This window comes from Megascapheus bottae, chromosome 31, assembly GCF_031878675.1.
Source record: "Megascapheus bottae isolate mThoBot1 chromosome 31, mThoBot2.hap1, whole genome shotgun sequence".
In the NCBI taxonomy this organism is placed as follows: domain Eukaryota; kingdom Metazoa; phylum Chordata; class Mammalia; order Rodentia; family Geomyidae; genus Megascapheus; species Megascapheus bottae.
Window position 1 is genome coordinate 7,996,419 of NC_143539.1, and position 22,682 is coordinate 8,019,100.

Below are 22,682 nucleotides of genomic sequence, written 5' to 3' on the forward strand. Positions count from 1 at the left end.
GGGAGAGGGCTGGAGGGTGGATAGTCGGGAGTGAGACATAATGGGGCGAGGTAATGGCCGCCAGCTCTATGTGCAGAGCCTTAAAGTAACGCTGGATACCCGCGGAGTGCGGGTGGGGCAAGGGCAGCTCGAACGCTTCTTTCGGTTTATCGACCAAGTGTGCCCGTGGTTTCCCGAGGGGGGATCCCTGGACTTAGAAACCTGGCTAAAGGTCGGCAAAAGCATGCAGGGGCATCATCATGCAAATGGCCCTCCTCAGACCCCCTGCGATGCTGTTATCCTGTGGAAATTAGTGAGAGATTGTTTGGACGCTCGCCCCGATCTTGTTAAATTGAGTGATGAACTCAAACACCCCTCAGAGGAAAACCCCGAGGCCGCAGCCCCAGAGAGTGTGAAGGAGGCTTTACAAAGGGAACCACAGCCAGGAGATGCTGAGCGTGAGCATTCAGATCTGGACAGCAAGGAGGATAAGCTGGCTACCATGGAGGGATTGCTTAAAGAAATTTTACGCAAGTTATCGGAGGTAGAAATAGAGCTGGGAGCCCTCCCCAAAGTAAAGAATAAATATGACCCCCAGCCTCCTCTTCAACCTTCCCGGCTGCCCAAAGGTGCCAGCAACGAATTTCCCAGGACAGGCAGACCAACCAGGCTCAGCCCGCTGCAGCAGAGCCTGGTTCAGGCCGCTGAGAACGGGGAATATATTTCAGGGTTTCGATATTTTCCCACTGTGGTCGATCCACAGCACCCACCTATTTCTTTTAAACAATTACGGGACTTCAAGAGTGCCTGCTCCCAGTATGGACCAACTGCCCCGTTTACTCAAGAAATATTGGAGGCCATGTATACTGATCACTTCTGCCCAGATGACTGGAAGCAGCTTGCCAGAGCATGTCTTAGTTGGGGAGATTACTTATTATGGAAAACAGACTTTACTGAGCAATGTCGAGATACAGCTAGAGTAAACACAGCATGGAACCTGCCTTATACATTTGATCAATTGGTAGGAGAGGGAGCTTATATAAACATCAGTGACCAGTTGGGATACCCACTGGAAGCTTATAATCAAATCAATATGGCGGCAAAACGGGCCTGGAGAAAATTACCAAAATCTAACCATACTGTGGATCTAGCTGAAATTAGACAGGGGCCAGAGGAACCTTATCAGGAATTTGTGTCTCGATTAATGGAGGCCGCACATCGCCTAGTGCAAAATGAGGAGTTACGTAGATTTCTAATTCAACAAAAAGCCTATGATAATGCCAACATTTTCTGTCAGGCAGCCATCAGACCCTTTAAGGATAAGGGAGAAATCACAGATTATATTAGACTGTGTGCGAACATAGGACCCTCTTATATACTGGGCCTCACATTAGCTGCCGCTCTTCAAGGAAAGACTGTTGCTGAATTTCTAAAATACCCTCAAAAAGGATATAAGGGCAAGCGGCATCCTCGGGCTGCTGGACTCCTGGGAAGTTGCTTTTCTTGTGGACAAATGGGACATCAGGTGGCACAATGCCCACACCAGGCCAAGCTAGGGAAAGAAACTCAACCTGGCACATGTCCACGCTGTGGTAAAGGAAAGCACTGGGCTAGATATTGCAAGTCAGTAAGAGACAGCAATGGCTGCCCGATTTCGGCAAACTGGAAAAGGGGCCAACCCCTGGCCCCATAAAATTATGGGGCAGTCCCTCCCTCTTTCCAGCCCCAAGTTTACCCTCTAACAGCCCCCCAAAATCAGTCTCCAACCTCTTCCGCGCTACCCCAGGCAGCGCAGGATTGGACCTCTCTTCCTCCACCTCTACAGTACTGACCCCAGAGATGGGGATTATTAGCTCTCCCCATGGGGGTTTTTGGCCCCCTCCCCTCAGGAGCAGGAGCAGTTGGATTGCTGCTAGGGGATAGCAGCTCAGCCCTTAAAGGCATACAAATTACACATAATTGACCAGGCCTATACTGGTGAAATCAAGGTCATGGCCTCTGCTCCAAGGCATGTGATATCCATCCCAGCAGGACAGAGAATTGCAGTTAGTGCTGGTACCCTTACTGCCCGTGGGGACTGCTAATTCCTCCGCCCCACGTAGACACAGAGGATTTGGATCCTCTGACCTCTACTGGGTACAGAGCATAAAACAAGAGAGGCCTGAGATGACTATATTTATACAAGAAAAGCCCTTTAAAGGAATATTAGACACAGGAGCGGGCGTGTCTAATATCTAAGAAACACTGACCCACCCAATGGCCTCTAACAACCTCTATGACTTCCTGCAAGGGATTGGGCATGCAGTGACCCACAGCAGAGCAGTGTGATTCTTGCTTGGAGAGATGAGGAAGGGCACTCTGGTTATTTTCAGCCGTTTGTCCTGGATTATTTGCCAATTAATCTATGGGGTTGTGATATGGAAAAAATGTGAGTGTATATGTTCAGTCCTAGTGCTGCAGTTACTAAGCAACTGTTTGATCAAGGTCTCCCTTCTGGGGGACTGGGTTGAGCACAACGGGGAGGGCAAGAGCCCCCCTCCAACCCCAACTTCGCCCATTGAGACAGGGATTGGGGTATTTTTGACGGGGGTTGCTGTTTGTCCTGCCCCTCACGCCATAAAAAAAAGTCATTGCAGCTCAACAGCTAGTGCAGGAACAGCTGGATTTGGGGCACCTAACCCCTTCCAACTCTCCATGGAATTCTCCAATTTTTGTTGTAAAGAAAAAATCAGGTAAATGGAGGCTGTTACAAGATTTAAGAAAAGTAAATGCGACTACTTACAAAATTATAGATTTAAAAGATTGCTTTTATACTATACCCCTGGTGCCTCAAGACTGTAAGCGTTCTGCCTTTAGTGTCCCCTCCATTAATTTTAAAGAACCCATAAATGGGTATCATTGGCTTGTGCTCCCGCAGGGCATGGCAAATTTACGTCAAAGGTTTGTAGCCAGAGCCATTTCTTCCACCCACAAAAAATTTTCTTCTGTTTATTTTGTTTATTATATGAATAATATTTTGTTGGCTCATTCTGATCCTACTATCGTGCAACAAGCTTTTGGACAATTAAAGGAAAATCTAAGCCATTTTGGCCTCATAGCAGCTGAAAAGGTTCAGGAACACCCCCCCTCCCCCCCACCCCCTATTTACATATTGGGCCCTCATTTTATAAGTCAAAAAATAAGCTTCAAAACTTCACACTTAAGTATTCTGCATGATTTTCAACAATTCTTGGGGGATGTAAACTGGCTCTAACCTTATCTAAAACTATCTACTGCAGAGTTAAAAGCCCGTTTTGATCTCTTAATGGGAAATTCAGACCCTACATCCTCCTGCCACTTGACTCCTGAAGCCAGGAAGGCTATTCAAATTGTAGAGGATGCACTTTCTCAGCTGCATGTGAACTATTGTGATTATTCATTACATTTTTCGACTTCTCATTCCCCAAGTGCTGTGTTATGGCAGAATAGCCTGCTTTTATGGCTCTGTTTGCCATCGACACCCAGCAAAGTGCTGACCCCTTATTATGAGTTAGTGGCCACGATAGTGAATGTGAATATGTGCCGAGTGGATTCCTGCAAATATTTATGCCAGGAACCTCATTTTATTTTTGTTCCATATTTTTTACAACAATAAGATTGGCTATTCGCCCATTGTGATTCTTGGGCCATTGCTTGGGCTAATTAACTTCTCCAGTTTGCTGCATCCCGTACATTTCTTTTTCCCTCCATAGTGCAGGCCTCGCCTTTGCCTTCTTCTGTTTTAGCTTTCACAGATGGATCTTCTAATGGAATGGAGCAACCCAATCTTGTTGTATGAGTTTTTTCCTCCGCCCAAGAGGTGGAATTGCAGGCTGTTTAATGGGCACTTGTCCTATTACAAAGTGAGTCCTTTAAGTTATACTCAGTCAATATGTAATTCCTGCTCTTCAAGTCATAGAAACTGTTCCTTTTATTGGGACCTCTGACTCCAACATTCAGATCCAATTCTACCACATACGAGCTTTACTTCATTCCCCAAATAACCCTTGTTTTTTTTGGCTTTGTTTGAGCTCATACATATCTTCCTGGCCCACTAAGTGAGGGCAATGTGGTTACTGACTCGGCCACCAGAGTTTACTTAACCCAGACTGAATTTGCAAAGCAGTCACGTGCCATCCATCATCAAAATAGTTTAAATTATCTCGAGAAGTGGTACGACATAATTAAAACTTGCTCCAACAGTGTGCCTTTCTTACCGGTTCCTCATATAAGTTTGAATCCACAGGGTCTATTATCTGATCACATTTGGCAGATGGATGTCACACATATTTCTTCATTTGGCCAATTAAAATATGTTCATGTTACTATTAGACCTATTCTAATTTTATCTTGGCCACCCCCGTTGCTACTAAACATTGTCTCTCTCACTACAATTTTTAAATTTTGGACTCAAATTTATCTGTGGCTCAAAGATTCTGGGAAAAAAAGAGCAATGTGCTTTTGCCCTAGTAAAGTGAAAGGATCCCCTAACCAGTGCTTGGCACGTGCCCGATCCAGTTCTGACATGGGGTCGAGGACATGTATGTGTTTTTTTGCAGGAGGAAAATGATGACGCCCGCTGGCTGCCTGAACGCTATGTTCAGATTGTGGGGAGTGATGGTGGTGCATCCTGCAACGTGGGAGAGACCTGCGTTATTCGTGTATGTCAACCCATCAACATGTGGGGCTGCTTCTGATCCGTTTATTCAACATATTCAAACGGGTAACTTCTCTGTTTCCGGGGTTGGCACCCCCTGTGCTTCAAACTTCAGGACAATGAGTCCATCCCAGGATGTGCTGAGATGCGGTCTATCCATCACTGGATATGGGTGCCAGATCAAGGACAAGCTTACACCATGGGGTTGACTACTTGCCAGCAGGAAGTCCCCTTCCTGCCAATCTAACCCCCTCTTATATGATTCCCCGATGTGTCAATACAGCTCAAGTGGTGGAGTCCACAGGCGAACTCCACCCTGTGAACTGCAGACATGAACAGCCTTTTATTATCAACGTTGCTGGGACTTCTTCACAACTACAAGACTGGTCAGGGGCCAGTTCTACCCAGCGTTTTAATCCTGGACTGTGGTGGATGAATGGTCGCCCTCAACATCAAGCATGGATGGTTGCAGTGGCCCTTGGTAATGTGACCTGGCCCAGCTCCGCTACCAAAAGAACATTATGAGCTGTGTTTCTCCTCCTTTTGCCATTATGTACAGGCCTTTTCACATATCCATTGATTCTACACCATTTAATGTAACATGTGATCATTGTTCTTTTACAAATTGTACGTATAGTGGATTAGCTGCCTCTGTTATTGTTAAACAACCACCTTTTATTATGTTACCTGTGAATATGTCTGTGCCCTGGGATGAAAATTCTGGTATCTTGGTTTTACAACAATTGAAAGACCTAGTGTGGTTTATTGGCTTAATAGTAGCTGGTATTCTAGCTTTTATTTCCTTAGCAGCTACTGCTGCAGCTGCCACTGTAGCCTTCACAGGTGTTCACACTGCCCAACATGTGAATCATTTAGCCCATAACACTACCTGGGCTTTACCACTGCCGGGCAGGGTGGATGATAGAGGGGAACAGAGACTTGAAGCGTTATATGACTCTTATCTAAAGTGTTATATAATCCTTCTCAGGGAGGGAGTTCGCTCACTGCAGACTCTTCAGAGGGTCTATTGCCAGGCTGGGTTCCATTTTATTTGCATTACACCTCATATGTATAATGGATCTGCTTATTCCTGGGGATGGATTGTGGCCCACTTAAATGGAATTTGGCATCACACAAACTTGTCTCTAGATTTGTTTCAGCTTCGTAGCCAAGTTATTGGACTTGAACCGGTGCCATCACTTGACGTGGAGATAACAGTGACTGCCCAAGAGTTGTTTGAACAGTTTCAGCCCTGTGTTCCCTCCTTGAATAACATAAAAGGCTTGCTGATGGCCTCTGTTGGTTCAGGAATGTTGCTTTTAGTAATTTGCCTACCTTGTGTAGTAAACATCTTGCAAAATTCATTGCTAAACCTTGCAGGTCAACTTCACAAAATCAAGCTCCAGATGAACGAGTTTCCCCTGAGAGGAATCGCAGCCAGAGACGGGTAAAGCGGGGATGCGCTCTGACCAACCTAAGACAGGGCCTTCAGCTTGATCTGAAGAAGTTCCCCATGACGGGTAAGGCAGAGTCAGCGATCCACCCAACCTAAGACAGGCGGATTCGCTTCTTTTAAAATAAAGCCAGGGGGGCCGGGAGTTGGGCCTAGTGGTTAAAGTGCTTGCCTAGCATGCATGAAGACCCAGGTTCGATTCCTCGGTACCACATACATAGAAAAAAGCTGGAAGTGGTGCTGTGGCTCAAGTGGTAGAGCACTAGCCTTGAGAAAGTCCAAGGACAATGCTCAGGCCCTGAGTTCAAGGCCCAGGACTGGCAAAAATAAAGACAGGGGAGATATTGGGAGCCGAGTGCTAGGGCACTCTTACCCTTGGACCTGCACTAGTGATTTGAGCGAAGCACACAAGGAGATGAGCTGTTATCATGATGAACATGCTTTCAAACTTTGAGCTGTAGCAGCAGTATTGTAACACTTCCTGGCTTTCTTGTTCAGGAATGTAACCCCTGGCAGTTTCCTGCTTTAAAGAGAGTATAAACATTGGAACTAGAAATAAATGAGGCTACAGTCTTAAACTATAGACCTCCTGACCCCCATCTGTTTGTATTTTTCTTATCATCCTCATCCCCTAGATCAGGAATCCCGCCATGTTGCCAGCTGGCTCCAGCACCACAGCAGCACGTCCCATTTTCTAGTGGTTAATTGGAAGTATGAGTCTCGGGGGGGGGGGGTGCAGCTGAAGCCAGCACACATGTGTATGTTTATATGAACAAAAGTTTTAGATGGATACATAACCAAGGTTTTAATACTAAATGTCTTGGTAGAGGCAGAGAATATTGTGCTTCCTGTATATGTTGTTCCCTTTTTTAGCATGTTAAGTTTGTAGCGTGAAAGATACTAAATAAAAAGAAATCATTTCTAAATTTGAAACCATTGGCCTTGTTTGTATTTTCTAAGGATAAGCTGTTCTCCAGCCTTTCCCTATCTCACACCAGGATATCCTTGGAATAACATGAAGACTAAGTCAAGTTCTGAAGAACAAAAGACACAGAAACTTAGTAGCTAAGAGAAATCACTTGTTTTCATTTATATTGAATTCATGTCAGACTTCTAAAAATGTTAAGGAAGCCTTTTTGTCCGGCTTCCCCTACTACAATGACATAACAGGAAATTAACATTCATAGAATATACATAAGCTGCAGTCCAAGCCTGGCACCAGTGGCTCACACCTGTAATCCTAGCTGCTCAGGATGCTGAGATCTGAGGACTGCCGTTCAAAGCCAGCCTAGACAAGGACATTCCATCAGAATCTTAGATTTAATTAATATTAAAAAAAAAAACGAAATGGATTTCTGTCCAGAGCACTAGTCTTGAGTAAAAAGCTCAGACAGAGCCTAGGCCCTAAATTTTAATCTCCAGGACATGTGCACACAGTGTAGTATGCGATGTTTTATATATATATGTATATATACATGTATGTGAATATGTGTGTATACATATATAGAGGGGGGGAAGGGAGAGAGACAGTATATAAGCCAGGCACTGGGCACCAGTGGCTCATGTCTGTAATCCTAGCTACTCAGAAGGCCGAGAACTGAGGATCCCTGTTTAAAGCCAACCTGGGGAGGAAAGTCCTGACATCTCCAGAGACAGCACCCAGACCTTGAGTTTAAGTCCCATGGCTGACAAAAATAAGCCAAGCATAGAAAGCCATGCTCCAAGATATATGTATAATCTAAACCTTGAGTTCACTGGATTCAGCAGAATAGTGGAGGATAAGGGTTGATAATGGGTAATGGTTAAAGTAGAACAAAGTTTCAGTTAGGGAAGAATAAATTCTAAGGATCTGTTGGACAACGCATGCTTAGAGTTAATGTGTATTTGAAACTTACTAAGAAATTAACTCACTGTTCTCAACAAAAAACAAGTGAGGTGAGGTTCATTAGTTTATTTGTTTACAATATATACACATAATCAAACATCACATTGTACACTGTAAGCATGCATTATTCCTTATACCAGAGTACTTCTTAGCAAGCACAAAGCCTTGAGTTTGATAACCATTTTCACCAAAAATAAAAATTAGATTATGAATTTTTTAATTTGGTTCAGTTATACATTTTGTGTATATATGTGTGCATGTGCATGTATGTGCACGTGTGCCAGTACCAGGACTTGAATTGAGGGTCTCATGTCTGCCTCACCTTATTTTACTCAGGGCTGGCCCTCTACCACTTCAACTAACATTCTGTCATTTTTCAGGTAAATCTTAAGACAACCAAAAGTGATATTCAAAGTGAAGAAATTTGGTTAAGGGCTTTATATGTGTTAGGTGAAATAAGTGTTTGATATTCCTGATTGATTGAAATTGCCATAGACAATTCCAAAATGTGTTATTAAAAGGCATAATATATTTCAAGGTCCCTTCATAAATATTCTTGATGTATTATTCTATTTAATATACCCGAAATTTCAGGCTATATTAACCACATTTCTCTTTTATAAAGTATTTCCTATATTCATTTCTATAAAACTTTGTCCATAGTGAGAATATGTCCAAATTCACGGATTTCTAATATGTCCAGGTGCTGACAGCTCAAACCTGTGATTCTAGCTACTCATGAGGCTAAGATCTAAGGATTGTGGTTCAAAGCCAGCCCAGGCTACAAAGTCTGTGAGACTTTTTTTTTTTTGCCAGTTCTCAGTGGCTGGGCACTGTCCTTGAGCACTTTTGGTCAAGGCTAGCACTCTGCCACTTGAGCTATAGCACCACTTCTGTCTTTTACTGTGTATGTGGTGCAGAGGACTGAACCCAGGGCTTTGTGCATGCTAGGCAAGCACTCTACCACTAGGCCACACTCCACACTACTGAACTGTGAGACTCCAGAAATCTGGAAATAGAGCTGTAACTCAAGGTGTCATAGAGGTAGCCTTGAGCAAAAGAGCTTAAGGACAGTGCCCAGGCCCTGAGTTCAAGCCCTAGGACCACCACCACCAACAAATTGTAATATCAGTATATTTTTCTATTCCTATTAAAAGCGTTTTTTGTTTTTGCCAGACCTGGGGTTTGAACTCATACCCTAGGCATTGTCCCTGATTTTTTTCACTCAATGCTACTGCTGCTGTCACTTAGCCTCAGTACCACTACAGGCTTTTTGGTGGTTAACTGGAAATAAGATTCTCACAGGCTTTCCTGCCTGGGTTGTCCTTGAGTTATGATTCTCAGATCTTACCCTCCTGAGTATCTAGGATTATAATCATAATGCACCAGCACCTGGGTAATTTTGTTTTCTCATTGTAGGGCTTCCCTACAATGTCCTGAGCTTTTTTTTTTTTTTTTTTTTTTTCTTTGCCAGTCCTGGGCTTGAGGTCAAGGCCTGAGCACTGTCCTTAGACTTTCTCAAGGCTAGAGCTCTACCACTTGAGCCTTAGCACCACTTCTGGCGTTTTTCTATGTATGTGGTACTGAGGAACTGAACCTGGGTCTTCATGCATGCTAGGCAAGCACTCTACCACTAGGTCAAACTCCCAGCCCCAAGACCTGACCTTTTTTTACTCAAAGTTGGCACCCTATAACTGGGCCACAGTGCCAATTTCAGAATTCTCTGTTTATTTGGTAGGGGGGAGGGAATCCAGGGATTTATGCATGCTAGGCAAACACTCTACTACTAAGCCACATTCCCAGCCTGAAAGTATGAATCTTGATCAAGGCATTCCTCCAGTGCTGAGGTTCCCGCTCCTGTGAGCTGCCTTTCTTTTCTTTTCTTTTCTTTTTTTGCCAGTCCTGGGCTTGACCTCAGGGCCTGAGCACTGTCCTTGGACTTTCTCAAGGCTAGAGCTCTACCACTTGAGCCTTAGCACCACTTCTGGCTTTTTTCTAAGTATGTGGTACCAAGGAATCGAACCCGGGTCTTCGTGCATGCTAGGCAAGCACTCTACCACTAGGCCAAACTCCCAGCCCCTGGGCTGCCTTTCTAATGTGAATTTTCTGATGTCTACTGAGATTTGGCTTCTGATAGAAAGCTTTGCCACATTCATGGCATCCATAGGGTTTTTCTCCTGTATGGGTCCTCCAGTGTTTATTGAGGCATGACTTCTGACTAAAGCATTTCCCACATTCTTTGCAACGATGAGGTCTTTCTCCTGTGTGTACCTTTCGATGGACACTGAGATAAGATTTCTCACCAAAGGACTTCCCACACTCACCACACCCAAAGGGTCTCTCTCCTGTGTGCGTTCTCTGATGCTCTGTGCGGTGGGACTTCTGGGTGAAAGCTTTCCCACAGAAGAAGCATTTAAAAGGCCTCACCCCGGTGTGAATTCTCTGGTGTTTGTTGAGAGTGGACTTATGGGAAAAGGCTTTCCCACACTCAGTACATCCATAGGGCTTCTCCCCCGTGTGACTTCTTTGATGTCTAATGAATTCAGACTTGTAGCAGAAGGTTTTCCCACAGTCATTACAAACGTGAGGTTTCTCAGTCTTTGGGACTCTTTTTGGTTTGTACACAGCACAAATGGGGATTCCTGCTTGTTTATACAGCAGTGCTGGACTGTGGCTGAGAGATTTCCCACGAGAACCACATCTGCAGGATGTTTCTCTGCCATGTCTTCTAGAGTTGACTGTTTCCTGTAACAACTTCCTGGACTCAAAACACTCCTGTCTGTGTGCACAGTTTCTCTGAAAATCAATCACGTCTAAATGATGACTCTCTGTTTTGCCACAAGGATCCCAGTTACTGGGGCTCTGAATTGAAGGGGAAAGATCACGATTAAGAAGAGAGGCTCTTCCATTCTTCCTGCCTTTGCGTTTTTTTCCCCTTGGCAGTGTTTTCTTCCTGATGTGCACTGTTTGTCTCAACAGGTTGTCTGGCTGCTTTTTCCTCTGGATATTAACTTGCCAGATGTTTTCTGGAAAAGTATAAATCCTCATGAATCTCTAGACTTAGTATGATCTGGAATAAAGCTATGTAAAACTGCGCTCAAGTTTAAGGGATATACAGGACCAAAGGCATAATTCATAAGGGAACATTCTTTTTTTGCCAGTCCTGAGCACTGTCCTTGGGCTTTCTTCAAGGTTAGAGCTCTACCATTTGAGCCACAGCACTACTTGTAGGTTTTCTATGTATGTGGTACCAAGGAATCAAACCTGGGTCTTCATGCATTCTAGGCAAGTACTCTATGGCTAGGCCAAATTCCTGGCCCAAAGAAGTATTCTTTTATGAATGAGATGGAGCAGTAGCTTAAAAGTATTACAGCCAGGTACTGGTGGACCATGCCTGTAATCCTAGCTACTCATGATACTGAGATCTGAGGATCATGGATTGAAGCCAACCCAGGCAGGAAAGTCCATGAGACTTATCTTCAATTAAAACCTGAAACCCAGAAGAGGAGCTAAAGAGGTAGAGTTCTACACTTGAACAAAAGAGCTCTTGGACAGTACCCAGGGCCTGAGTTCAAGCCCCAGAAGAGGACAACACAACAACAACAAGGAGAAGTAGAGGTAGAAGGAAGACCTTGCTAGCTGTAGGGGCTCTGGGGGAGAGTTTGAAAGGTCATCAAGAAGTCTGAAGAACTCAGAAAAATATTAAGGCGATTCGAGCGGGATCCTAAACAAAACTTCAGAAGCCTCCCGCAGTGGCCCTGCCACACTTACCTGGCCAGTGACAACTGGGGCATGCTGCCTCACAGATCCACGGGGCTTTTTTCTCTTCAAGCCTGAGGATCACATCTGGCTTGGTGCCTTCATATCCTGTTCCAGGGAAAATGACCCAGCTTTGAATCAAAGCCCACAGCCTTTCAACCTCGTAGGCAGCAGTCAGAGCTCTCTGGTAGGGATCAGTATGTGTAGGGGAATAGATACTTATCCTCCTGACCAATCTGAACTACTAACCCAGGACCGCTAAGACTCCACACCAGTCTCACTGGGGCAGCACAGCAGCAGACTGGGAAATGTGATCTGAACCCAGGCTGCTGGGGTTTACACGCTGGCTTCACTTTAGTGACTGTGGACAAGTAATTTCACTTCACTCGGCTTCAATTGTGTGTGTGTGTGCGCCAGTCCTGGGGCTTGAACTCAATGCCTGGGTATTGTCCCTTTAGCTTTTTCACTCAAGGATAGCATTGTACCACTCTGAGCTGCACCTCCACTTCCAGTCTTTCTGAGTGGCTCACTGGAGACAAGAGCCTTACATTTCTGCTCAGGGGGCTTTGATTCAGAGCTCAGCCTCCACCGCAGCTAGGAGAAAAGGCATGAGCTCACGTGGGTCGGCTGCTTCAGACGCTTGGGCTACTTCTGTTCCTTTCAGTGACTGACAAAGCCAAGGTGGTGAAAAGCTGATGGGAAGTGTGTGGGGAGTCTGCTCCTTACCCACGGAGACCAGGTTGCTATATGTCTCCAACATCACATCCCGGTACAGAGCCCTCTGAGCTGGAGTTAGTCGATGCCACTCCTGGTGTGTGAAGCCCACCACCACATCTTTGAATGAGACAGGTTTCTGCAGAAGCTGAAATATATATGGGGCAGGGGAGAAAGGGTGGTGAGGTATTTTAATCTTAGAGGTTCTCACTGCAAGTGACATAGAAAAGCAGACTCGTGGCAGGCAGGCAGGTAGCGACAGGGCAGTTTTGTGTTAGAATCTACCTTGATGGGGGACTGGGAATGTAGCTTAGTGGTAGAGTGCTTGCTTAGCATGCATGAAGCCCTGGTTCAATTCCTCAGTACCACATACACTGAGAAAGCCAGAAGTAGCACTGTAGTTCAAGTGGCAGCATCCTGGCCTTGAGTACAAAGAAGCTCAGGGACGGTTTCAGGCCCTGAGTTCAAGCCCCTGGACTGCACTCCTCATCCCCGCCCCCCCCAAAAAAGGAACAATCTACGTAGATGGAGCTAAAGCTGTGCCAATCATCAGCACAGAACTGGTTCTGTCTTTGAGGAACACAGCCCCATGGCACACTAACATGTAAGCCAGCAGCAGGAGAATTTAGCAGGGAGTCAAAGAACAGAACAATGTAGGAAGATGGAGGTTGGACCAGATAGTAAACTGCTGTGGACAGCCTCTGCTTTATGGCCCAGAGAACAAACGTGTGAGAGGCCAAGTATCAGATAGAGGTCAGATTGGCTGAGATTGGCCACCAGCTCAGTCACTGACCTCCGGTTCTAGGCGAGCTGCTTAGCCTTCTGGGTGTCATTGTCCTCATCTCCACCAAGTGCAGTCAAAGCTGTAATCCTACTGCTGTGTGCCTGTGTTTCTGGAGTGACAAGTGCATACCACTGGGTCCAAACAAAAGCCCCTAAGTTCAGTCTGAGACAATTTAGAGGCCCATCGAGCTGTGCAGTACATTGTGGCATTAGCTGAAACCTCTCACACCTTTCTGTGCCCGCTCCTGCTTCCTTCATGCCCTTACAAGTACCTAAGAGCCTGCTTCATAAATAAGTGTGGTGAACTGCATCTCTAAGAACCCAAGCTGTGATAAAGTGCAGGTTCTCTGTCTGTCTGTCTAATTTATTTTGCAGTCCTGGGTCTTGTCCTGAAAGTCTGGGCCATTCTAGAAGGTTTTTTGTTGTTGTTGTACTTTTGTTTTTGCCACTCGTGGGGCTTGAACTAAGGGCCTTAGCACCATCCTTGAGTTTTTTCTTTTGTTTTCCTGTCCTCAGGTTTGAACCATGGGCCCGTGGGCTGTCTCTGAGCTTATTTTTCTTGAGGCAAGTGCTCTGCCACTTGAGCTACAGCATCACTTCAGCCTTTTTTGAGTGTTTTATGAGATATGAGTCTTATGGACTTTCCTGCTTGGCTGGCTTCAAACTATGATCCTCAGATCTCAGCCTGAGTAGCTAAGATAACACCTGTGAGCCCCTGGTGCCCGGCTGAAGTGCATGTTCTTAAAAAACTGAGTTTTCTAGGCAAACTGTGCTACTGAATGTCGCACTCACCTGGTACTTCGTCATCTTTGCTGTTCTTTGGGGAAAAGTGTTGGAACCGGTGAAAATAGAAACTAGGAGGAAAAGAAGGAGAAAGAACAAAAACACAGCTGTGAAGGATCAGGCTGGATGTGTTACTTGCAAATTCCTCACGTAGGTTTCATGTGGAAATCTGTGTTTAACATCCCTGTGTCAGAAGGAAAAACTGCTGCCATTGGGCTGGGAGGGGAGCTGAGTGGTAGAGTGCTTGTCTAGCATGCATGAAGCCCTGGGATTGATTCCTCAGTACAACATACTCAGAAAAAGCAGAAGTGGAGCTGTGGCTTAGGTGGCAGAGGGCTAGCCTTGAGGTGAAGAGCTCAGGAACAGAAGCCAGACCTAGAGTTCAAGTCCAGTGACCAGGAAAAAAAAGAAGAGAGCAGTCAAAATTACAGTATTTATAACATCTAGTTTCTTTTCCTTTGGGAATTGAACTGAAGCTGTAGATTTAAAAAATATATTTAAAGCCAGACACTGGTGGCTCCTGCCTATAAAATCTAGCTACTCAGAAGGCTGAGATCTAAGGACTGCAAGCCAGCCTGGATAGGAAACTCTGTGGGTATGTGATATCCAATTGAACAGCAGAAAGTCTGAAATATTGCTGTGGCTCAAGTGGTAAAGTGCTATGCTGGAGCCAGCTGGCAGCTGTTATGGGGTCAAGAGGGCGGGATCCACACCCCTCCAGGTGGGGATTCCATGTCCCACCAGAGTCCACCACAGAGAGACAGTCTCATATAAAAAGGTGAATTTATTGAAGAAGTAGATGGAAAACTGACCGGCCAGGGACACAGTGCAGACTAGGGAGCTGACAGTGTGACCCTGAGCAGTGCTCAAGCAGGGTTTTTAACGGCCAAAGTCATGTGGTCAAGCCACGTGGTTGATGGGATTGTTACATACACAGAAGAGTCACATAGCCAGCTGCAGCCACAAGCAGGTAGCCAATAGGGTTACGTCCTAGTGTTTGAATTTACCTATCACCTAGTTGGAATTGGTGGGCAAATTGGGAAGGTCTCCACACAAAGCCGGGCCCCTCCCCACTCAAGCGGATATCCCTCCTCATGGGGGTGGGGAGAAGGTCAAGGTTGCCCCTCCTTAGAAGGGCAAAGGTGGCTGGGCTGTACCACATATCCCTCCTCATGGGGGGGGGTTGGGGAGGCCAAGGTGGCTGGGCTGTACCATTGTTGACCTTCCACAATGGAGCAGGGAACTCTTAGGGCATTCAGGATGGCGCCAGTTCCTGCTCCCCTTAACACAGTGAAGCGGGATTCCTGACTTTGGGGGTGAAGACTGGGAAGGAAATAGAAAAGAGACAAACAGATGGGGTCAGGAGGACTACAGCCCAAGTCAACAGCCCAAGAAGGCTGTGAGCTTCAGACTGTTTATTTCCACATCAAGTCTTATACACTTTCTTGAAACTAGGGAACTGCCAGGGGTTACATTCTTACAAAGTGGTAAGGCTCAGATCAGTTAAGCAGGACCAGGCCATAAAACAATAAAGCAATAAAGCAATAAGGTCAGGGAGCTCACAATACAGACAAGTAGCTCAAAAGTTCCTAGGCATGGGGATGTACCTGACAGCTCCTATCTTTGTGTGGTTATCTGTGGGGAGCAAGAGTGGAATCAAACTGTACTTTGATTTACATCAGATAATTGCTTGATTGTCTTATTGTTTTTTGGCCTTCTCCTGTTCAATTGATCTGAGATTTACCATATGAATGTAACCCCCAACAGTTCCCTGATTAACCATCTGGATGTAACACCTGGCAGTGCCCTGGTCTCAAGAAGGGATATAAACTTTGAGTTGAGAATAAATGGGGCGCTGCAGTTTTTGCCTGAGCTGCAGACCTCCCGGACCCGATGGGTTTGTCTCTCTTCTAATTTTTCCAGTCCCTGCCCCCTATTTCAGGAACCCCAATTTGCTGCCGGTAGGCCCCGGCAGTTATCTTACTGAGTTATGCAGATTCATGGGTCTGTCTGACTCCACACTCAGGCTGCCAACAGTGCTATTCTTGAGTGGAAGCATTGAGAGTGTCCCGGTCCTGACTTCAAACCCCAGTACTGGCACAGAAAGAAAAAAACAAACAAACAAAGAAAAAAAACCAAGCAAACAAAAAAGGAGCCAGGGAAATTGGCCTAGTGGCAGAGTGCTCCCATAGCAAAGACCAGGGTTCAATTTCTTGGTACCACATACACAGAAAAATCTGGAAGTGGTGCTGGGGCTCAGTGGTAGAGCTCTTGCCTTGAGAAAGCCCAGGGACAAGCTCAGGCCAGAATTCAAGCCCAGGGACTGGCAAAACAAAACAAAAACAAAAACTCCAAAGTATTTTCCAAACTCAGTATGGTCTTATAGTCAAATCTGACATTATCACCTTAGATAAGTGATCAGTAAAGTATTTGCTTTTTACCCATAATTAACATATCTACTGGGCACTGGGTGGCTCACCCTCTGAGGATCACACGTTGACAGCCATCCTGGGAAGAAAAGTCTGGGAGACTCATCTCCAATAAACTGCTGGGAACCAAAGAGCTGTTACTATGACATCCAGAAACTATAAGTTTCTGTAAGCTGAAAGAACTTAGTAACCGTAAAACTCTGTAAACTGAAAGAATCACTTATTGTTTCTACAACCTTTCCATGATGACCCAACTGCATTATTCTGTTAAGCAAAAAGAACTTTATTTATGTATCCTGTTTGGCAGAACAGTTTGACCACTTCCTGACCACCTCCCCAGACCTGTTTCAGGTACATATTGTATAGAGATGGTTACTAAGCAATGTCACTAGACAACCTGCTTGTGTCAGTTACCTTTCTGCTAAACATATATATTCTGCTGTGCAAAAATAAAGATTGAGACCTTGATCAGAATACTGTCTTGGTCGCCCTCCTTGTGTCTGGTTTGTCTCTCTCATTCAGGTCTACTCCTCCTCGAGCTCTAGTTGACTACCCTGCATAGAAAAAGCCGCAAGTGGCACTATGGCCTTGAACACAAAGAGACTTAGGGACAGTGTACAGGCCCCAAGTTCAAGCCCTAGGACTGGGTAAAAAAGGGGTGGGGGAGGGGGATGGGTATTGCCTGTAATTCTAACTACTGAGGAAGGTGAGATCTGAGGATCACAGTTCAAAGCCAGTCCAGGCACAAAAGTCCATAGGATTTACGGCAAATTAACCACTAGAATACCAGAAGTGGTGCTGTGGCTCAAGGGGTAGGGTGGTAGGATTGAGCTGAAGAGCACAAGAGCAATGCCCAGGCCCAGAGTTCAATCCCATGACTGACCAAAAAAAAAAGTGTGTTTGTGGGAGTGGGAACCAAAAACAGATGATACGCTTTGTGGTGGCCACAGAGGACGATGGCACACTCACTCCTGAGAGGCTGCCACCGATTAGCATGGCATTACCTTTCCCAGGAAGAACACGAAACAGTAGAAGAAACCAGTACTAGACTTCTAATGAGTAAGTGAAGGCATATCTTTGTTGCTTTAATATGTGGGAAAACATGGACATTATTGTGGGGAGCTACAAAAGAAGGGAGAGAACTTGGAAAGAATTTTCAGGAAGCCTCTGGAAGAGTCAGACAAAATAGAATTGACTGCTCAGGGGCCAGCAGCCTGGTCTAAATGGTAGAAAGCTAGAAGCCTTGGAGCCGATTTCTCAGTACCACATACACAGAAAAAGCTAGAAGTGGTGATGTGGCTCAAATGATAGAGCGCTGGCCTTGAGAAGGCCGAAGGACAGTGCCCAGGCCCTGAGTACAAGGCCCAACATTGGCAAACAACAACAGAACTGGCCTCTCAGCCTTGGCGAGTATCAAATGGGTGAAAGCCATTCCCACTATACGTGGTCACAGACTCTCATTTTTCATTTTCATATCCCCAATTCTGAATTTCCCCAATTCCCTCAACCTCCCATAATGTTTTTTTGTTGTTTTTGTGGGTCATAGGGCTTGCACTTGGCTTGGTCTTTGTCCCAGCGTTCTTTAGCTCAAAGCTACCACCCTAGCCCTTGAGCCAAGCCCACTACCCTACCCTGAGCCAAGCCCCACGTTCCATTTTCTGGAGGTTAATTGGAACTAAGAATTTCATGGCTTTGTAGTGCCTGTGCTGACTTTGAAACTGGATCCTCAGATCTCAGCTCCCTGAGCAGCTAGGATTACAGGGATCCCCACTGAGTCCAGCTCCCATAAGAAGCTTCATTTATTATTTATTTATCTATTTATTTATATTTGGGAGGGTCATGGGGCTTGAACTCTGGGCTTGGGTGCAGTTTGGGAGCTCTTCAGTGCAAGGCTACCCCCGTACCCTGGAGCCACAGGCCAACTTCCGATTTTCTAAATATTAATTGGAATTAAGAGTGTCATGGCTTTGTAGTGCCTGTGCTGGCTTTGAAATGTGATCCTCAGATCTCAACCTCCTGAGTAGCTAGGATTACAGGTGTGAGCTACCAAGCCTGGCTCCCATAAGCTTCTTAATCACAGACATCCTCCGTGCCCCCAGTCTCTGGCATCCAGTGGTCTGTTTTTCTGATTTTGTTTGTGACAGTCCCTGACCATAGCTTTATTACTCAAGGCTAGCAGTCTACTATTTGAGCCACAGATACACTTTCAGTTTTTGGTGGCTAACTGGCGGTAAGAGTCTCAGAGACTTTCCTGCCAGGCTGTCTTTGAAGTGTGATCCTCAGATCTCAGCCTACTTGGTCAGGATTACAGGTGTGAACCACTGGTGCCTGGCCCAGAGGTCTTGTCATTGCTTATTTCCCAATGTATTCAAATCTGACTCCACAGTCACTGGCCAGTCACTCCATCGTGACTGGTTAGTCACTTTAAATCTCACCCATCCAATGTGATTCTCAAATAGTAAAATACATGGCAATCATAAATCCACACTGTTATCTCCAATAATGACTGAACCCAGTCTTACCCCACCCGAGGAATGACCCCACTCACCTCTCTATGTCCCATTCCTCCATCTACTACATGTCATTCATATGTAGACCATGACCTAAAATACTCATCATTAATATTTCATCCAAGATCCAAAGGACATGTGCAATAACTGAGGGCCCACACCGTTTATCCACACAGTGAAGCCCAAGTCTCCAGTCCCCAACTTCACGACTGCCCAAAGAACTCACCGGCTGGGCCTCTCGGTCCTCCCACCAGAAGGCTCCCCATCCGAGCCAGTGCCTGAGCAAACCACAGCTGACCCCGACCCACGAGGCCCCCGGCCGCCCACTCCCCACCGACAAGGCCTTTCCCTAAGAACCCCTCCTGCATAGATCCTCCCTCACCCCATCCACCCGCCAACACGGAGCTCCAAGCCCCTGCCACAACCTCAGCTGGCGGAGGCTGACATGTCCGGTCCCTTAGACCCGCACACCCGTCCTCGCTCCTCCCCTCCGCCCAGCGCTTCCCCGGCCCCTCAGGAATCCTCACCTGACCTGCCAGGCCGCCGTAGCTGGAGGTCCTCACCCCACCCAGGGTTTCCTGCGACCTTGCTTCTCAGGACGACCACTGACCCTTCACCTTTGACTGCAGCCCGGCGTGGAGCATTCCCGCGCGCGCATCGCGCCCCAGCTGCGCGCAGACTCCACACCCACCCTTCGCACGGAAGGGGATTCTGGGGCTTTGAGCTTGCGCAGGGAATCCAAGATGGCCGCGCCCAGCGGACGACGTCGCGGGGGCAGCCATCTTGAACGGGGTTCCGTACAGCACCGGGGAGCGCGGCGATTGGCCGCTCTCTGAGTCATCCCGACAGCCCGGGTTACTGAAGGCTGCGGGGCCGCCGCTCCTCACAGGGTGAAGACGCCATCCTCCCCGACGGGCGCGGCAGGGCCACCGCGTGGACGCTGACCTTTCCCCGCAGCCCACAGGTGGTCGATGGCCAGGCGCGGCCTGCCCAGGCGGCTGAGCGCGGCAGCTGAGGCCGGACGGCCGTCCTCCTCCAGCCGGGCGGGATCGTCGGACGCTCCCCTCCCAGGAACCGCCGCGCAGTGGCCCCGCGGCGCAGCCCCGTGGGCTCGGGACAGAACCAGGCCGAATTCCCGTCCTGGAGTCCGTGTCCGTGCGTCTGGTTTCAGTCTCCGCGTCCTGCCTGTGCCCGCGTCTCACCGCCCGTTTCCCAAACACACCCTGCGTGTCCGCGCGAGCTCTTGGCTCACACAGAACGCCATCCTTTGCCATCCTCGTGAGCCTCGAGGGAAGACATCTGTGGGGTTTGTGAAATCAGGAGGAATTGCTGTTAGGTCTGCCTGGAGAAATGATCCCTTCCCTTGGCTCTGTCCCCCTGCACCCTGGACAGCCCTGCCCAGGCCCTGGAACCCTGGCATTTGGCAGGCCGGGGGCCGTGGGGGTCCCCAGCACCAGGCATGTCCCCACTCACCTCCACTGGGGCCACACCCTTCCTCCTATGTAATTTCTCACTTCCTGCCAGAAGCTGTCTTGCTCTGCCTCACTCCATGTTGGGCAGGAGGTCTGCTCTCTCCTCACACAATAAACCCTCTATTCCTGTTTTCCTTTCACCAGACCTTACATTACCCTCTATTCAGCTTTTATTACCTCAGAGTCCTAATTTTCTCTGGATCTCTCGGTTTGGAAAAGTTAGTGTTACATTTAAGCATGAATGGGGAACAAGCGCTGGGATTTACCACATTCTGTGTGAATGTGGTATTGGGGTGGTTTGTGATGGTATTTGTTGTTTCCCCATGTTTCAAATACTGTACGCTAGGCAAAAGCAACTTCATTGAATGAATGTCTCTATAGGTTTCCTCCATGGATCCCCTTTTTCTTTTGCAATTTCTGGATTATTAAAGAAAAAAAAACCCTTAGAAACTTTTTTTCCTATAACACATCATTTATCTTTTCAAAATCACTTAAAACCACCTATAGAGTTATCTGGGTTTGTCTTTATGGGACTTTTGAATTCCTTTGGGATGTTTTGTTGTGCATTATCATTATCATGACCCTATTATTTTCTCAACTTAAATTTTTTTTTTTTTTTTTTTGCCAGTCCTGGGCTTGAGCTCAGGGCCTGAGCACTGTCCTTGGACTTTCTCAAGGGTAGAGCTCTACCACTTGAGCCACAGCACTAATTCCGGCTTTTTTTCTATGTATGTGGTACCGAGGAACCGAACCTGGGACTTCATGCATGCTAGGCAAGCACCCCACCACTAGGACAAATCCCTGGCCCTGTATTCAAATCATTACCAGTCATTTTTTTTGGTCTACCTAATGAAGTTGCAATGTTAAGTAGTTTACATGGAAACCTCTTGTCTAATACATGTCAGTTTACAAGAAACTTTCATTTGGTTTATTAATACAATATAGTAATTTTTTTGTTTTTGGCCAGTCCTGGAGATTGAACTTGTTGGGAGCCAGAGTATGGAGTCAGGATGTTCCTTGAATCTGTACATCAAAGTAAGATAACCACACTAAGAAGGGAGCTGGTGGCATGCCTAGGAACTTCTGAAGCTACATTGTCTGTATTGTGAACTTTTCTGATCTCTTTGATTAATTGCTTTATTGTTTTATGGCCTTGTCTTGCTTAACTGTTCTGAGATTTACCATATGATTGTAACCCCTGGCAGTGCCCTGGTCTCAAGAAAAGTATATAAGCCTGGATTTGGAAATAAAGGAGGTGCAGTCTTAAGCTCACAGCGTTTTTGGGCTGCTGACTTGGGCTGTAGTCCTCCGGAACCCCATCTGTTTGTCTCTCTTCTATTTTTTCCTAGTCCCCGCCCCCTATTTCAGGAATCTAGGTTCGCTGCCAGCTGGCCGAGGCATGAACTCATGTGCTGAGCACTGCCCTGGGGCTTTCTTAGGGCTAGAGCTCTACCACTTGAGCCACAGCAGCACTACTTCCAGCTTTTTCTATGTATATGGTACTGAGGAATTGATCCTGGGTCCTTGTGTGTTCTAGGTAAGCATTCTACCAGTAAGCCAAACTCTTTGCCCAAACTCAAAGTTAAACCAGTTGCCATAGCAATGGTCTAGTTATGATTATTTTTTCCCTTTTTGGTTGGTCCTAGGGCTAGAACTCTGGGCCTGGGCAATGTCCCTGAGCTCTTCAGCTCAAAGTTGGCACTCTACCACATTGAGCCACAGCCCCACTTCAGGTTTTCAGGTCATTAATCGGAGATAAGAGTCTCATGAACTTTTTTGGTTTTGCCAGTTCTAGAGCTTGAACTCAGAGCCTGAGCACTGTTCTTGGGCTTTCTCAAGGCTAGCGGTCTTCCAATGAGCACAGCACACTTCCAGCTTTTTTTCTATGTAAGTGGTGTTGAGGAATCCAACCCAGGTCTTTATGCAGGCTAGACAAGCACTCTACCAGTAGGCCAAATTCCTAGCCCAGTCTTAAGGCCTTTTATGCCCTGGCTGGCTTTGAACCGCAACCCTCAGTTCTCAGCCTCCTGAGGAGCTAGGATTACAGGCGTGAGCCACTGGTGCCCAGCCCAGTAATGATTTTTTTTTGTTTGTTTGTCCTGGGTTTGAACTCAGGGCCTGAGCAATTGTCCTTGGGCTTTCTCAAGACTAGCATTCTATTGCTTCAGCCACAGCACCACCTCTTTTTCTATGTATATTGTACCAAGGAATCGAACCGGGGTTTTTGTGCATGCTAGGCA

General features: G+C 46.5%; 2 protein-coding genes across 5 annotated transcripts; one reads left to right on the top strand and one right to left on the bottom strand.

Moving 5' to 3' along the window:
* The first annotated feature begins 40 nt into the window (after positions 1-40).
* Positions 41-4,694, top strand: LOC150043922 (endogenous retrovirus group K member 10 Gag polyprotein-like). Its single transcript, XM_090322540.1, has 3 exons — positions 41-886; positions 3,744-3,860; positions 4,557-4,694. The coding sequence occupies exons 1-3, from the start codon at positions 41-43 to the stop codon at positions 4,692-4,694; spliced, it is 1,101 nt and encodes a 366-aa protein (XP_090178666.1).
* Positions 4,695-9,250: 4,556 nt separating this feature from the next.
* On the bottom strand, positions 9,251-19,688 carry LOC150043923 (zinc finger protein 793-like). Of its 4 annotated transcripts, none has more exons than XM_090322637.1 (5): positions 19,498-19,688; positions 14,041-14,102; positions 12,478-12,613; positions 11,764-11,859; positions 9,251-11,018 (listed from the first exon to the last, which is right to left on the bottom strand). In XM_090322637.1, exons 2-5 carry the CDS (start codon positions 14,053-14,055, stop codon positions 10,033-10,035), a joined length of 1,233 nt encoding a protein of 410 aa, XP_090178763.1. In that variant the 5' UTR covers positions 14,056-14,102; positions 19,498-19,688; the 3' UTR covers positions 9,251-10,032. The 4 variants fall into 4 exon arrangements, with proteins under 4 accessions (XP_090178763.1, XP_090178764.1, XP_090178765.1 ...); XM_090322638.1 differs by lacking the exon at positions 19,498-19,688 and adding an exon at positions 14,325-14,734; XM_090322639.1 differs by lacking the exon at positions 14,041-14,102.
* Between the last annotated feature and the right edge of the window lie 2,994 nt (positions 19,689-22,682).

Excerpts from the sequence above, each read along its gene's own strand:
- LOC150043923 (XM_090322636.1), bottom strand. The coding sequence starts at position 12,688 with ATGTCACTTGCAGTGAGAACCTCTAAGATTAAAATACCTCACCACCCT. Across the intron at positions 11,860-12,477 it reads TAGCAACCTGGTCTCCGTGG|GATATGAAGGCACCAAGCCA; the intron begins GTAAGGAGCAGA and ends TCCCTGGAACAG. Across the intron at positions 11,019-11,763 it reads CCCCAGTTGTCACTGGCCAG|AAAACATCTGGCAAGTTAAT; the intron begins GTAAGTGTGGCA and ends ATACTTTTCCAG.
- LOC150043922 (XM_090322540.1), top strand. The coding sequence starts at position 41 with ATGGGGCGAGGTAATGGCCGCCAGCTCTATGTGCAGAGCCTTAAAGTA. Across the intron at positions 887-3,743 it reads ACTGGAAGCAGCTTGCCAGA|CTTTCACAGATGGATCTTCT; the intron begins GCATGTCTTAGT and ends CTTCTGTTTTAG. Across the intron at positions 3,861-4,556 it reads GGCACTTGTCCTATTACAAA|GAGGAAAATGATGACGCCCG; the intron begins GTGAGTCCTTTA and ends GTTTTTTTGCAG.